Genomic DNA, 16934 nt, shown 5'->3' on the forward strand with positions numbered 1-16934 from the left:
AGGTAAACTCAAAATGCCAGTTTGATTTGCATGCATTTAGCTTACAATAAACTAAAACAGATCTTCAGAAAGAAACTTCCTGTGAACCATTCTCTGTATTTTTCCAGAAATTTGTATGTAACAATCTAACCATATCTCAGCATATTCAACCACTTATTCACAAAAGCAGAAAAGTAGCAAAGGATGTTAGTCTGCTATTACTTGATAAGTTCATGGCTTGACAAAAAACTATTTAAAAAAACAAGTTGACATGAGGCCAAGTAATTTGTATTAAGGAGAGAAATATTTTAACCTTTATTCATCTTTATTACTGATGAACTAGACCAATGGATTTGCAATATTAGAATTTTGCTTCCCTTTAAGGAAAAGGTTTGCATATAATTAGGGCAATCATACTACTGGATATTTTTAAAAAAAAAAGTATATTCTAACTATGCTTTTAAAGGTTTTTCATTAACTTTCAGCTTTTAATGAACAAAAATACAACTCAGAACCCTTGGGGGTTTCTCTTCCTTGATATTTGTCTTCTTACACACACAGAAAGGGAAGAATTGGTTTGGTACCCCTGAGGAAGCCAAAGGCCAAAGGCAAATGTTGTACAGGCTTAAGCAGAAAACATCTCAACACAGCACACTACTCAAAAAACCTGTCAAGCTCAGTGCTTGTCAGCTGGAACCACAGTATTTACTCTCCTCTGTCCCAAGACACCTATAACATGTCAAAGGTTGCTCTAAAAACACTCCAAGACAATCTCTGGGTTTCTATGTTCAGGGGACTTTTGGGCCAGGAGGAGTCTTCCATCCTGGATTCAGATTTCAGTCTTTTCCTGCTCCAATAGATGTAGATGTGATGAAAGCACACTAGCTACAGAAACCTATAGTTTCTAGTGTTGAAATAGATATATTTCTCTGACAACTACAATTTCATAGACTGCATAGAAAGCAGTCAAAGCCATCTTGTTGGATAAGCATTTAGAATTAACGCTCTCCCTGAAATACTGGGTGCTTCACTATGAGACGTGAGAAACTCAGTCATCAAAAGTATCCTGCATATATATGGAAGACATTCAAACTTTTCTGACATTAAACATATATTAAAACTATAGTTAAAAATTATTAATGATGTCTGATAATAATATTATCGAGATTATAATGCTGCCATTTGGCCATGCATTGTATATCAATGCACACAGAAGAAATTTTTACTGTAAAAAATAGTGTTTAAACAATATTATCTCCATTATAGTTAATGTTTTAATATTTTACATAATTATTCTATTTTTGTACATAATTTTTCCCCATTCACAGGTAATAGAGCAAATATTCATATAAAAAAAATATTCTGTTGGATTGCAAGACACAAGAACTATTATACACTTTGATTTCTACTAAAAATGGAAGCTTGAATATCCTATTGGTTTTTGACACCTTCTGTATAAAGTTTAATTCCTAGAAACACTCTATAGGATATAATTTTAAATGATAATATATGGAATTGTCAGTACTCATAAACAAAAAAAATAAAGGCTTATGTTAAAGAAAGTCAATGAAATAATTAATTTGTTTAAAAATTAAGACATATACTGCATTAAAAATACAGAGGAAAATTTTATAGGCAGATATGGATTACTAATTTGATCCCAATTCCAAAATACATTTAAACAATCTTAAAGCCATTCTGGTTTCTGTAAAGTGCCTAATGAAAAGTAATTTCACAGTTTAGCATTTTTGTATTGAGGTTACTTTTATAGACATAATGCCCGACTTTTCAGTCTATGGCCCTATGTAATTCCATAGATATCTGTCTATATATTTTTATTTTACACCTCAAATGCTTATGCACAATAAGCAATTAAAGGATTTCCTGTAGTAAATTAAATGCAACTAAGGAAAGCATTCATTCATGGTCCGGTCATGAAACTGGTATCAAGAAAGTCCACAGTTCAAATTCAGATTGAATTAGATCAATGAAATAATTCATTTGTCAGTGTCAACACTTCTAAACTGAAGCTGGTGCATACTTGTTTCAAAGTGTATCATCATATCAAATATCTTCTGACTTTACTCTGTGCAAATCACCTGTGCATTACTATTGAATGTTATATGACTGATACATTAAAAAAATGTAAAATAATGAAAGAACATACAGATGAGAATGCTAGACAAAAATTTCTAAAGACATTGCTAATAAAAGTCATAATGTAAAATAGATATTCACTTATCCTTATTTTCACTAACAGTTGAAGGTTGGTCATTTTTTTCCTTTAAGTACCCTATCTGTCACTGTAATGCAATGACACTAGACCCAGCTGAGTCCATACTGAGAAAATTTTCTTGTCAACAGCCAAATACATAAGCTTCTTATGAAATACTATTTCTTCAACATTCTCAGCTATTGAAGTGACTAGAGAATCAAATGCTAAACTATAATATAAAACCTTAGTTATCTATTTATTACAAGATTATGGTCACTAAAGGTACAAATCACCAAGGTTTTCACCTTCACTTATTATTGACTCATATATATAATCTATTCTGCATAATCAATAACAAAAAAAATAAAGTGTCCAGCTTCATATAGAATATGATAACATGAAATTATCTAAAGACATTCAAAAATATGTTGATAAATTTCATCACTAATTTCATAGCAATGAGCTTTGGATATAATGAGTATCTGGTACTTCATTATAAATACACAATTCCTATTAAAGTTTATATAGTAGAAAATGTAATGATTAGTGCAAAATAACATCTTTTATCAGCCATTGTATTAAGATTGTATTATTATTCATAACTACAGAATCACAAATGGGGCATTAGACAGAGACCTCAGTGATGTACTTTATAAATGCTACTGTAATTATCTTACTGTTACTTCTTCTGCATAATCAGTCTGTTTTCCATTCACCCAATAGGTATAAAAAGAATATTTGTTTTTAAATATCTTGATACAAGGTTTTCAAGTAAACCAGAAATGTCTTACAAAACTATTTAGGTGATGCAGTTTACAGAGAAGTTGAATATGGCAATACATGACATTACAAAAACTGAACAGAAGTGTGTTTTGCTTAATTTTTCTGACTTGTGAATGCTAAAGGGTTGTGGTACTTGGAGATATCTTGTCTAAAAACCAATATCTTGACAGTTTAAAATCTAACACTGAAAATAAAAATGTATGCTAACGCTGCTAAGTTCTGGAAACTGAATTCATCACCAATACTTTAAACAAATAATTAATTCAAACATGTCCAACCCAGGGAGCTTCAAAAGCAAATTCTTTCAGTCCTGTGAAGAGTAATGAAATGTAGAACAATCCAACATACGCTAAATATTTAGTCCATTTTATTTACTTGTAAATATTTAAAATGTGGTTCTATTCCAAAAAGGCCTCTATAAAAATGGCACATTCTTTTTCAAAAGTATCCTTTCAATACATTTAGAGACACACCTGTTTAATTTGTGCTAGAAAGTTGCCTGACTCCTTATGATATAATCAGGACTTGGTCCACTGAGATGTCAAGAACTTTGAGTTTCTAATTTCTGTAACTAAAATTGAAGCATCTTCAGAATTTTGAAAACTACACCTAGTTAATCAGCTAAAATGTCAAACTTAATGAGTTTTAAAAAATTTCAGAAAGTGACCTTATGTGTGGTTGTGTGCTTGTAAATGAGGACACACTATAATTCGCACAGCATTTGATGCTACTTCCAATGCTCAATTTAAAAAATTGATCTCTTAGTCACAGCTAAATTTACAGCTGACACCTAGAAGGCTATTTGTTTCCTTTCAAATACTGTAAATTTATTGCAAAATATTGACAAAATAATGTGTCTTTATACAATGCCAGATTTATAGAAAGGCTGTCTTTGGAGTAGAACCATACGTAAAAATCCACCATGCAGACTGGAGAAACCAGTTCTAATATCAGAATACATAAATAATTACACACAAACAGCACACCACAAACTTCACTCTTGAACTAGAAAAAGTAACAAAAAGGAGTACACTCACAGATAGAAAACTTGTTGCTGTTGTCTTTCCCTGGAAACAATTTAAATCCTCTAGATTTAAAATCTATGGCCTTTTTCACTAGTTAAAAACAAAAACAAAAACATGTATCAGGCAATACAATCTAAAATATTTCATTTGACAAATTTTATCATGGACGTATATACAAATTAGAGTACTGTCTACCTCACAACTTCAGATTTCATACCTTTGGTGTGAAACAATTTAGAAAAATAAATATTGAGACCAATTTGTAAACCTGACAAAGCAAAGAAATGGTATTTGCAGCTTAATTTTTCTCCTGCATAAATAATAAAATAAATATGGCTAGAAGTGTTTATTTCCATGCACCACATAATTGTGTAAAACATTGTCACACATTTATGGAACTTGGAAAATGAAAATAATCATAAATATGTTTGCTCTAAAAATAGCTGTTCTTCTCTGGTGAGAAAAAAAAAAAGGAAGAAAAAAGGTATTTGAATGTAGAAAATAAAATAGTCTGGTATTCTGCTGTCTGTTGGTTCTGCAGCTGGTCTTCTTTCTATCTTGAAAAATCTGTTATTTACAAAATGCGATATGGAAGGTAGCTATCTCCCACCTCTCCATTAAGCACAAAGCTCATCTGTTTCTGTGAAAGTCCTTCTTGTGGGCTGGCTTTATCATATAAACAGTTAATCCAGGAAAACCTTGTGGCCTTGACATATCTTTGAAAGAAAACAACTAATAAAACTGTGAATAAAGCCAAAACTTCACATATATAAAAATGTAAGCAAGAATAAGCAAATACACTACAAGAAACTTTCCTTTTCAGTCATTAAACTAAGTGCCTGATCTCTAATAGTCTTGGCCTGTAAGTAGTGAATTATGCATTAAAATGGACCTGCTTAAAAATTTTAAATTTTAAGTTGAGTTTATGTACAAAATACTTAAATGGTTTTATAGCCACAACAGACACTGTCTATTTTTTAAAAACTATATAGAAGATGTTTTATCTCGGCCACAAGCAAATTCTGCTAATGAAGACAGCATAAATTAAAGGAATTCTGTCTAGGAGAACTTAACCTAACTAGATACACTGTACCTCATTTTTTTATACTTCTGATTGAAGAGACCAAATTTTCTTATAAATACAAAAACATATTGTCTCGAAAGGCAAAATGTAAATTTACTTGTATGTTATTATAATGTAACATATAAACATTGATAATGGTTTGAGAAATACATTATTTGCAGAAGTAAAACATATATGTTACCACAAAGTTCTGGATTTTGGTGGTTTTTTTACTCTTGATAGGAGAAGCCCCTTCCCCTCTCCAAATTAATTGAAGTCCATAAGCAATTCTATCCTCAGGGGAAATCACAGACCAAAGAACTCTACCTTCATACAGCAGAGCAACACTGGAATAACAGCAATGCTCTCTTGTCATGGTCTGAGCTTTCTAAAATGTTATTTCTATGTAAATAGGAATGTTGGACTATAGCTCTAACCCTCTTGGCTTTCTGTGAGGATCAGTCTAAAATAACTCCTCATGAATCAGAAGATAGACGTAGTTCTTGCAGCACTTAAGCAAGATGGGAGTGGTCTTGAATACATGAGCTCAGTTGCTGGAATGAGTTTAAATGTTCTCATTAGAGATATGTTTGTTCTTTATTTTCAGAAGTCATCAAAACAACACACTAACAAAGGAAGACTGTCCTGTATTTTTTTCATTTGTTTCTACTCATTCTGAAACATGTAGATGGCATATCCCTAATTTATGTACTCAAAAGAGTTCAGAAGATCTAAGGTGGAACTGAAAATAGTTAAAAGAGTGTCTTGCTGACCACAGTGAAATCAGTCAAAGATTTCTATAATAATTTGCATCACTTTGCCAAGACTATTAAATATCACTAAGAAGGCAAGCAATTTCAGCTCTCTAAAGCACCTTTACAAGAGAAGAATTTTACTCCTAACTGGGGTTTGCAGGTATATACACTGAACAGTGGTTTCTGAATACACTGTGCAAGAGTAGTTATAGAAATTTATATGGCAAACATGCAGACTTTTAATTATGTGTTGGGCTGCAATTGCATAAACATACATAAAAATAACCCCACCATCACAAAAAATCTCCTACCCAATAAATAGATTATTTTATACTTGGAAAAATAAAGATTCTTTTGCTTGTCAAACACATGACAGTAAGTTCTGAAAGTAGATTTCACTTTTCAGAAGTCTCAGAGGATGGATTCATGAAAACAAACTGTTCAGTTGTACACATCTAGGCCCATCCACAAAGAAAAACAGACACTTCAAGAGATCGGTTAATCTCATCTTAAAGTACCTATTTTTGCATGAAGTGAGTTTATATGCCCATTTCTCTCAAGAATAAGTGTTCAGAAGTAACAATAGTACAAATATTTAAATACGGTCAGATTAGTATGTTCTCATATATTTGAACAGCCAAGAGCCAAGAAAATAGACTACACCAATGAAGTAGGATACTCCTGTGGAGACATACAAATATAAGAGGAATGTAGTGATAAGACAAAATTATATTCTAAAAGTAATCTAAATTTACAAAAACCTATATGACATAACCATCTTTCAAGTGTCATAAAATAAGGAGAGGCTTAATTTTTTTTAATCATACTTTAAATACATATGGCTTCTAGGTTGGTTGGTTGGTTGGTTTAAAATTTATAAAGACAGCAGGTTCATTTATTTGTATTGTTTATTTTTGGAGAAGAAATGGTGCACATCTCCTATGAGAATAAATCTCTGATAATCCTGAATCTATTTTTGATCACATGACTGGATGAAGCATAAAGAGTAGCATCAGAACTCTGTGAAACCAATTCAGAGATTATGTCAAAACCCCGAAAATAATTTAGGCATCCACCTTGGGATTTCAGCTCAAGCTCATGCTTTTTTCCTAGTTCAAGTCACTTTAATACAAATACAGAAGTATTATTATTATTATTATTATTATTATTATTATTATTATTATTATTATTATTATTATTATTATTATTGTTATAGAATTATAGAATGGTTTGGGTTGGAAGGGACCTAAGGATCACCTACTGCCAAGTACCTGTTCTAGTACCTCACCACCCTCAAGGTAAAGAACTTAATATCTAATGTAAAACTACCCTCCTTGACCTTAAAGCCAACTCACCTTGTCCTATTACTACATGCCCATATAAAAGTCCTCTAGAGCTCTCTTGTAGGTCCTCACTAGGAAATCGAAGGTGCTCCAAAGTCCCCACAAAGCCCTCACTTCTTCAGACTGAACAGCTCTACCTTTCTCTTCCTCTCCCTCTTTCTCTGTTACTTTTTCTAAGGTTAGAAAGCCCAATATTTTCTGTAAAGAAGGAAAATGTATCTGAATACTTTATAAAGGGGGAAGTCCCAGTAATAAAGGTAAGAATTTTTCATTACAGATGTGTGAGCTAATATTCAGTCAATAGACATACCAGAGACATGCACACTTTTCAAGCAGCCAATTTAAAGTGAAATGTGTTCAGAAATATTTTCTTGAAATTTTTGACCAAAATGGTCTCTCATGTAAGACAATGAAGATTCTAATATTTACAGGCAAAATTTTAGTCACACACAAAGACAAAAATATTGTCTTTTTTATTTTCTTTAATAAAAAGGCTGTGCAATTATGCATATTTGTGCAAATTCTTATGTGCATGTATGCAATATATGCAGGCATGCTACATACAAGCACTTGTAAGAAAGGACTAAGTGACAATTCCAGCATTTTATACTTCAGGATAGGCACTGCATTAAAGAAATCAGTGCATTAAAAAGGGCCTCAAGTAAAGAAGTTTTAAGCACAGATATCATAAAAAACCCCCACTTAGATGTAAAATTTGAATAACGATCTAAAGTACAGCAAGCTCTCAAGCACTAGAAAAAAAATCATTTTGAAAGAAGATTGTTCAGTTGACAAAGTTCCGGCTTCATTGAAAAAGTGTGTCCTCAGGGCCAAATGAGAAAAAATTAAAGAAGGAAAATTTGCTTCTACAATATGGAAGTATCAGGATAATACAGCCATGTGAATGATATTTATTTAAAACACTGACAACCCACAAATTCACATCTTTGTTTTGGTTATGCAACAGCATTTATGTAACAGAAGTGTCCAGCTTATCCTTTTCTATATTTTGTAAATTTTCAAATCAAATATAAACAATATTTCAAATGCTGAGTACTAAAATATCATTGTTCTATGAAAAGTAGGCACTCAGGTTGCATTATTTCAAGTAACTATACAGAACAATGGAAACAGCCCTTCCCCTCTCCAGAACTACTCTTTATCATCATTATCACTCAGCTAATGCACATGGAGAAAAATGTGTAACATCAAAGCCATTATTTCAAGATTGTATATACAGCACTATTTAAATTAAATGTTCAGAAGCATAATAATATGGGAAATAAAAAGGAATTAAATTTTCAACTGCTTTCTGAAGTAGCAGAAAAAAAATTGTTAAGAATACAGAGTAAAACTGATTTTGACTTGTGCAGAACCATTAATTCAATGATTATTTAAAATCTTCAATATGTGGTGATGGCAGATTTTACTCACAACAACACAATTTCTAGTGTCAGAAACAAGAGTATTGTATACTTTGGACTTCCAGCATTGGCTGTGTGTGTGCAGATATGCCAAATGCGTCATGCATGATACTTCCAGTTCATGTTTGGCATATGTCTAATTCATTGTATTTCCTCTAGTACATCTGCTGCCTAAATGCATTGAACTTAGTACTCACTACTCATAAAAAGGTCAGTTGCTATTTCTTTTGTTTTGGTTTGGTTTTTTTTTTTCATTTACATAATATTCTGTACATATATGATACGACTAACTATTCATATTTTCCAAATTCTAACAATGTAAGTGTTAAATATCCAGGTATTTCTAAGGAAATCACCACTAAAAAATCTCTAAACCTAGTGATTACCCAAATAAACTTCACTGTAACCCAACATGCCAACTAATGTAGCACTATCTTCTAGAAACTTTCTGCACCTTGAAATTCAGCATGACAAAACATGAATTTTCATCAGTTTTGGTAGTACAGCATGAACAGCATAGGTTAACAATTTCCTAAATATGAAGAGCCATGCAAAGATGAAAAGACAACCAAGTGGTGAAACACCCACTTTTCATACTAAGAAAATTTTGTTTTTACATGAGATAATCTTAGTTTTTTATTTACTGCCTGCCCCCTTCACCCATTTCCCCACACCCTTCTCCCATTTAAACTCTACAGTACCCTGGTAAAATCAAATTGTATAGAAGATTTATATTTCAAATTACTACAACTACTGCATTATTACACTGACTTATTGCACTGTATTACTAATTTAAAATGATCAAAAAATTAGTTTTTCTACTATACTCTATATGTACGTAAAATGTCTCTAAATTGAAAAAAATAATTTAAAAAGAAGGAAATATATTTGATATGTTTTTAAATATTAAATTCTAATTTCACTACTTTTTAAAAATATTCAAACTAAAATAAGTCTGATATATACCAACAATTCGTGGTCAAAAGAAGAAAACTTGAAATACCAAGGGAAAGTAATGACACAATACGTCAGACAAATACCTATTATAGATATAAACATTTATAGTGTAATGAAAAACGATTAAGAACTGCAGGAAGTGCAAAAAAACATGAATAGGAAAAACTAGTTCTGAGAAGAAAATTGACAAGAAAATACGAAAGGCAATAATTCAATCAAAACATTACCATAACTCATTTATTAAAATCAGTATGACTGATTTTCTTTTTTTTCCCTTTTTTCCTTCTAAGCACTACCAGATTTGACTGTTGGATGAAAAAAATGTCTCCTTTCCTCTTTCCAAGTGGGAACATATCAAGAAGTTTAGGATGTTATTATTACTTTTTGTCTAATAAAAATTTTTACATTAACAAACCATCCATTATAAAGCTCATCCACCAAACAGACCAAATCTGTGGGTTTGTTATACATATTAAATAGCTATTTCTAAAAGTATAATGAAATAGTAAAGAAATGCAATTCAGTGGTTAAATGTTAGATTACATTTGTATTATGCTTATTTCTTGAAACATTTAACATTTTCTAAGAAGAAAGCTACTTATACACAAATCTTTTTGTATACAAAAAATCTTAGAAATCTTACTGCCAAATACATTTACTTTCTTCAGACTTTCATCTTTGTAGTTTCACTAACAAAAACAAAGAAACCAAAGGCCCTGAGGACATATGCAGATAGATTATCTACTAGACTTAAAAATATTAAACAGCTCTTCAAAAAGCCTCTCCATCTTTACTCCTCCTTTCTTCTTCCTGCTTCTTAGTAGACCTCAAAAAAATAGGATATGTGAATACATATTTTCTAAAAAATCCTTAGAAGTCCTATATTGACTAATCCCAAAGTAATGATCTTCCATACACTTTTATCAGAACTTTTAAAAATAATATAAATAATTTTCTCATAACATCTTTTTGTTTTCAAAAATTCCATTAGCATATGATTTAATTTTGCGTAACAAATCTTAAAATCTTGCCTTCTATCATGAATTCTCCTGTAAGACAGGAGGAAAAAAAAATGCTCATTTAATAGGGAATACCCAGTAGCAAGATTTTTTTTTCTCCTTGATTCATTTTTTCCTGGCCATTTCTAAGATACTAAATAAAGCCAGATATCAAAAAGCATAAGGCAAGTACTCCTATAGAAGAAAGGGGAAAGGACAGAAAAATTAAAAAGGCTTGCAAGAAAGTAATAAAAAGTATAGAGAAAGATAGAGAATAGAGATATTAATAAAATTATAAAATTATGGTAAAAATTGTTAAGTAGAATTATCAAAATATACATTTCCTCAAACTGAGAATATATGGTTAAAATTTTGTGAGCGCTTAGTGACATTTCTACTCTTTAATAAGAGAAATTTGGAGTCATAACATATTTTGGAATCCAGAGTTCACTTGAAATTATTTTACTAAGAAAAGCTCAGAGACACTTGTGAACTGCTAGATGATGACTAGAGTAATTAAGATTTCCCAGCACTACTTGAACCTGAGTCTGCTAATTTTTTTCCTCCAACTACTGTATCGCTTTTTCTGTTTATTTTTTCTAAATTTAATTTATTACTTGCAGTAATAGAGGTGTTTTTCATTGTTTGCACATGGTACTCATTTGTTTCTCAAGGGCATTTAGTTATGATGTATGTGTATTTCCATATTAAAATGAATGTTGAGATGAATAGAATAGAATAGAATAGAATAGAATAGAATAGAATAGAATAGAATAGAATAGAATAGAATAGAATAGAAATGATAGGATACTTGGAAGGGACCAACAACAATCAATACTCAACTGTCTGACCTCTTCAGGGCTGACTAAAATTTAAGTCATATTATTAAGCACACTGTACAAATGCCTTTTAAGATTTGCCCATATCTCTTTTATCATATCTTTAGACAGTAGAAGTATGCTATATAAGTTCTCACAAGAAAATATTCTAAAATATCTCTCATGATCTATGTATATACACAAATAAAAATTCTAAAACCTTAATAAGTATGTAGTTGATACAAACTATAGAACAATTCAATAGGACTAAAACATTACTAAACTCTGACTTCACTATATGAAAAAAATAGTAGAAAACAAAGCCGTGTCATATTATCCTCTGTTACTTTAGTCATGATGAAGCCAACAATTCTTAAATATTTAAAGAGGGAAAAAACCCCCAAAACCTAAATCAAACCAAACCAAACAAAACCACAAACAAACAAACAAACAAAAAAAAAAACAAAACCAAACCAAAACAAAACAAACCACAAAAAAATCCACACATAAAAAAAACAACAACAAAAAAACCCCTTGGAAATACCATGTTTCTATCATGTTTCTATCATGTTTCATTGTCTTCTTTTTTTCACATCTGAGAAATACAGATCATACTAGAAACTGTGATTATAGCATCAAAAAGAATTTCTACTAAATCTCAGCATTTGAAGTTCCTTGGTTTAACTGAATGAAAGGGGTTAGGGATATCCTTTTTCTCCCCCCTTCCTCCAGAATAAGGAGACAAACTTTTCTCAATTTAACCACTTGGTTTCATTAGAACGAAGGACCCAAAATGTGCTGGTTTTCACTACCATCTATTCTATCTAAATATATTTTTCATTAGCCTGTCAAGGTGCATCTTCAAAGCTTTCATCCTTCATTTACTCCCTCCTTCTACAAGGTTTCAGTGTTCCAATATTAAGAACTCTTCTTACTCATCTCCCTAATAAAAAATATTTAGATATTATATACTAACTTGTCCTTACTTAAGTTCTCTACATACTGACATTCACTTCAAAATGTATGCTTTCATCCTGTCTTACATTTTATTTTGTAAGGTGGGATGATCAGGAAAATGTAACACCACTATAGTACCTTTATTTATCTGATTCATTGTGAATTCTTGTTGATGAAGAAAGTATAATCATGTACAGTATTCCTCAAGAGATCTCACTATCGCCTTATAAAATAATTCTTGTACTTCCCTAACTTTAAGGAAAGTATTTCACCAAATGCACCTAATGCATCTTTTTCCAGCTAATATGCTTAGAGAAGATAGTAACCAGTCAGCTTTTAACACAATTTAAATTATTATTGAGAACCAGGTAGTATATATATATAGTATAGCAATTTTCAGCTAGCAATCAAATTTTTGGTATGTATAAACATCTAGTTCTCTCTATACATCTTGTTCATGCATAAACGTCCAAAAACGTTTTACAAAACAAGAGAGCATTGTTATTGTGTACTCACTCTGAAACATTTTATTCACAGAACAATCCCATGGATGGCCAACAATACTACTCTTTTTCTACAGTTATGATTTTGCATCTATGGTAATATATCATAAAACTGTACTGTTTGGGTCTTACTAGTAATATACTCAAAAAAGCCTACAGTTAGGTCTATACATACACTAAATTTTTACAATTTTAAATATCCACACTTGCATGTAGTAAGTTTTAGTAACTAGTCTATTAAATTTTGTCTTCTCAATTATGAATTAATTTGCATAACTTGGGAGTGCAATTCTTAAATTAAAAACAGCAAAAAAATTTCCAAAGCAAAACCTAATTTTTCATAGCTATTAAATAGAGAAATAATTTTAAAGTAATTAATATAAATTTCTTAAGTAGGAATTCTTAATTCCATAGTTATTTAATATGCAGATTTTTTAAACTTCTATGCACAAAGTATTGCCAAAGAATATTAAAACACTTCAATAATAACCTACAGGAAATTCTATAGAAATACCTCTGGAACACCCCTCTGTGATAAAAATTCCTTCAAGTCAATTAACAACTATCTCACATTCACAAAAATTCCTTCAGAATGTGTCTGTGTGTTTTTAATAAGGAATATTTCATGGAAGAAAATTATAGGTTATTTATTAAAGGTCATTTGATATGTTTCAATGGCAGTTATCAAATATTGGTGTTTGCTGAGTAAAAATGGTAAATTTTAATCAGTATAGGAACATTCTTTAACAGCATGCACACATATTCTCTTCCATGAGAAAGAGACACAGTAAAAAAATTTAAAGTTCTTGTATAATGAATGCTAGCAAAACCAAGACTTCCAACATTGCATGAGTGAATAAAAAGCACATGGAACTAAGTGTGGCCTTTCTTCTCCACTAAGGTGGAAAAGAGTCTGATTTCAGTTGTATGTGGGTTGTCATATCTTTTGGTAGCTATACTACTATTTTAATATGTGAAAAATTAGCACAATACCATTATTTTACAGTATCTTGATGTCTAAATTATTCTCCTTTTTTAATAATCTAATGTTTAGCACTTTATTTTAATAAACAAATTTAGAAGTACTTGCCATAGCTATATCTTGTGCTAAGGAATAGGTCAGAGAAAAAAGGAACACTGAGAAAACAGTGGAGAGGACACTGCAGTGTAATGATTCTAAAGAGAAAATGGGAAAAAACTATATGTGTATCACAATTACTGCCATATTTAACTGCCAGAGTAGTACATCCTTACATCTTTAAAACAGAAGATATTATTACAGATCCTTGTATGTGCCCTCATAACTGAAAATAAGCCTGTTTTTCTGAACTTGAGCAAAGATGTTGTGAAGTGAGTGCACAGCCACACAACTAGTACAAACCAAACTATTGATTAATTTATATCAGTCAATAACCAGAAAATACTTCAGATCTCCACTGAAATGAATACAAATGAAATATAAACCTTTATGTCATGATTTCTATTTTATATGTAAACCAAAGACAGTGTTTGTTTTTCATTTATTCAATTTAATTATATATTTTTTAATGTTGAAGAACTGCAGAGCTCTCCTATTTCAAAAGGTGTTAGTGAATGAAGCTACAGTAACTTACACTAGGTGACTATCTAGTAACATGGCAGATTCCAAATAAAACTGTCTACAAAATATCAATCATATAATATGACTTCTACAATTTCCTTGGGCTATAAAAAGTGCTTCTTATCAATATATTTGTTTTTATAAATTTTTCATGTACAATTGATTAACATGAAGCACATAATAAAAATTCAAAACATAATATAAATTGTATTCAACGTTATCCTGCAAAATTAAGCTGAGCCTTTCCTGAAATTGTGCATGTTTAAAAACACACCACATGCAATTTTTTTCTGAATATCTGCTGGTTAAATTAAGACATTCCAGCATTTCTTTTTGTCAGCTTCATGTTTCAGATATAGACATTTACTTTTAACACAGCAAACAATGCTAGTATTATTCTCCTAATGTTGTTCATTATGAATACTTTAGCATGCAGATTAGATGATCTCAGTGTAAAAATAGATGAGATCTTTAGCTTTAACACTTTTATATTTGCTGAATATCCTAGTGTTCTAAATGTTTCTTTGATCATTGATTTCATGTTTGATAGAATGAATATGTAGAGATGTTTTAAAAACCAAAATTTTGCTGAAGATTTAAACAGATGGGAGATGAATACAACTGCATCACCTACTAGTTTAGAACAGCAGCTATTTATAAAGTACATTCTTAATGCTATGGTTAATTATATCTAATCACATATGCAGAATAGATTAATAGTCCTATCTCAATTCTCTAAACTTTCATCAGATATCTCTTACATTAGGCTTTATTGTGAAATATAATGATGCAAGCTATAAAGTCACAAAACTCCTTATATGTACATTTTGTCTTTTTATAAATCAAATCAATTTAAATAACCAAGACAATATTATTACTAATTTCATTTTTTTCATCTGACTGCCCTACTAGAACTCAAAGTTAGACAGATTTAATCCTTTTTCCCATTTGGTTCAATTTAATCCTTTTTCTCATTTGGTTCAATTACATTTCCTAAATGGATACCTGAACTTTCATTTTTAATTAATACAAAATATTGTTTCATAACTACATGGGCACAAGTAAAATAATATCCAATACCTCTATGAGTAACAACTGCAAGTTCTTTAGTTCTTTCTATCTGTTCAGCATTTCTTGGTCGTCGTCTTGTGCTTTGTAAATTTGCTTGATGAAGAGAGAGTGTTTCCTTGTAAGTGGCCGACTCCAGAACTGATTTTCTTATATTCATAGCTTGTACTCGTTGTTCTTCAGCAGATTGTCTACAGGTGGTCACTGCATTGGATACAGCAACATCAGCAGATGTGCTAGCAACAGTAATGGCACCAGTAGTGGCTGCAATATGCTCCTCTAACTCACCAGTGGAGGCAGTTTTGATGAAAGAAGAACCTGTGGGACACACAGTAGTACTGGATGCTAACTTTTTCTTTAGAATTGTGTTTTTGTGATCAATCTAAAAGATTAAATTTCCCTCTGTTTAACATAGTAAAGACAACTGACATGAAAAGAGGAAAGTCAACAGGCTTTATTTAAAAATTGAAGCAATCAGAACATTGTTTAATGCTAGTGAACATTTTGTAATAATAGTGATAATACATGTTAAGTATTAGATGTCCTCAAAACTTAAACTTTTTTACCAGTCATAATGACAACACATGATTTCCATCCCTGCATGTTCGATCCTGAATCAGCATGGCTAGATCAAAATATACAGCTGTACTATTGATAGGGGGCCCCCACACTTTGAAAAGTAGTAACCATCCTATTGAGGAGTGAAATGGCAGCATTACATAGTAACCTAAGCAGCAGAAAAAGCTGCCATAAGCTACTAATCCAGCCACTAATAAGGCTGCCAGATATGCTGATTCTCGTCATCAAAGCTTGATAGGGCTCTAAAAGCACATTTAGACTTGACACAAGGCCAAGTGTAAAGGAATAATAAGAGGTACCCATTTTAACAAAACTTGTCAGCATTATTATTTATACTTAAGATGGTAAAAAGGCTTCATATGTAATTTTCTTTTTGCTCTCTGATTTCTGTAACAGACCAGATTATTATACTAAAAAATCCTCACACAGAAAATGTTTGATAAGCTAAGAAAATTGTCCATGCCCATGCCCTGTCTGTGGAAACACTATTTGCACTTTAAAATTATCTAGTATTTAAAATACATAGAAACTTTTTCAATATTTTATTAACATTTTCACCCTTCCCCATCCCCCATATTTGGTTGCAAATGTTTGGAAGCCAAGTCTCTCACCTGTGAGCATTTAGAACACCTTAACACAGTAGAAACTCCATCTTGACTGGAACAAATAAATGACTGGGCAATTAATAACAAAATTCACCATAAAAATTAGCATAAATAAAGCTGATGTAGCATGAACTGTACTATTTTTTACTAGTATCTTTAAAACATGGCCTTTTTTTTTTCCATCATAATGATTAAGGGCCGTTGAACAGTCATCAGACAATAGTATTCTATACTTTTCTTTTTTGTTCTGTGCTCTCCTCTT

At 31.1% G+C, this 16934-nt stretch overlaps 1 protein-coding gene across 1 annotated transcript in view; it reads right to left on the bottom strand.

Moving 5' to 3' along the window:
- CSMD3 (CUB and Sushi multiple domains 3) overlaps positions 1-16934 on the bottom strand; it is a 593341-nt gene that overhangs the window by 339013 nt on the left and 237394 nt on the right. The window contains exon 7 of the mRNA XM_039715519.1: positions 4015-4092. Within this exon, the coding sequence (XP_039571453.1) occupies positions 4015-4092 (78 nt within the window). The remainder of the gene's footprint in view (positions 1-4014; positions 4093-16934) is intronic.

The sequence above is a fragment of the Passer montanus genome, unplaced genomic scaffold, assembly GCF_014805655.1.
Source record: "Passer montanus isolate IOZ18808 unplaced genomic scaffold, ASM1480565v1 scaffold33, whole genome shotgun sequence".
Lineage (NCBI taxonomy): Eukaryota > Metazoa > Chordata > Aves > Passeriformes > Passeridae > Passer > Passer montanus.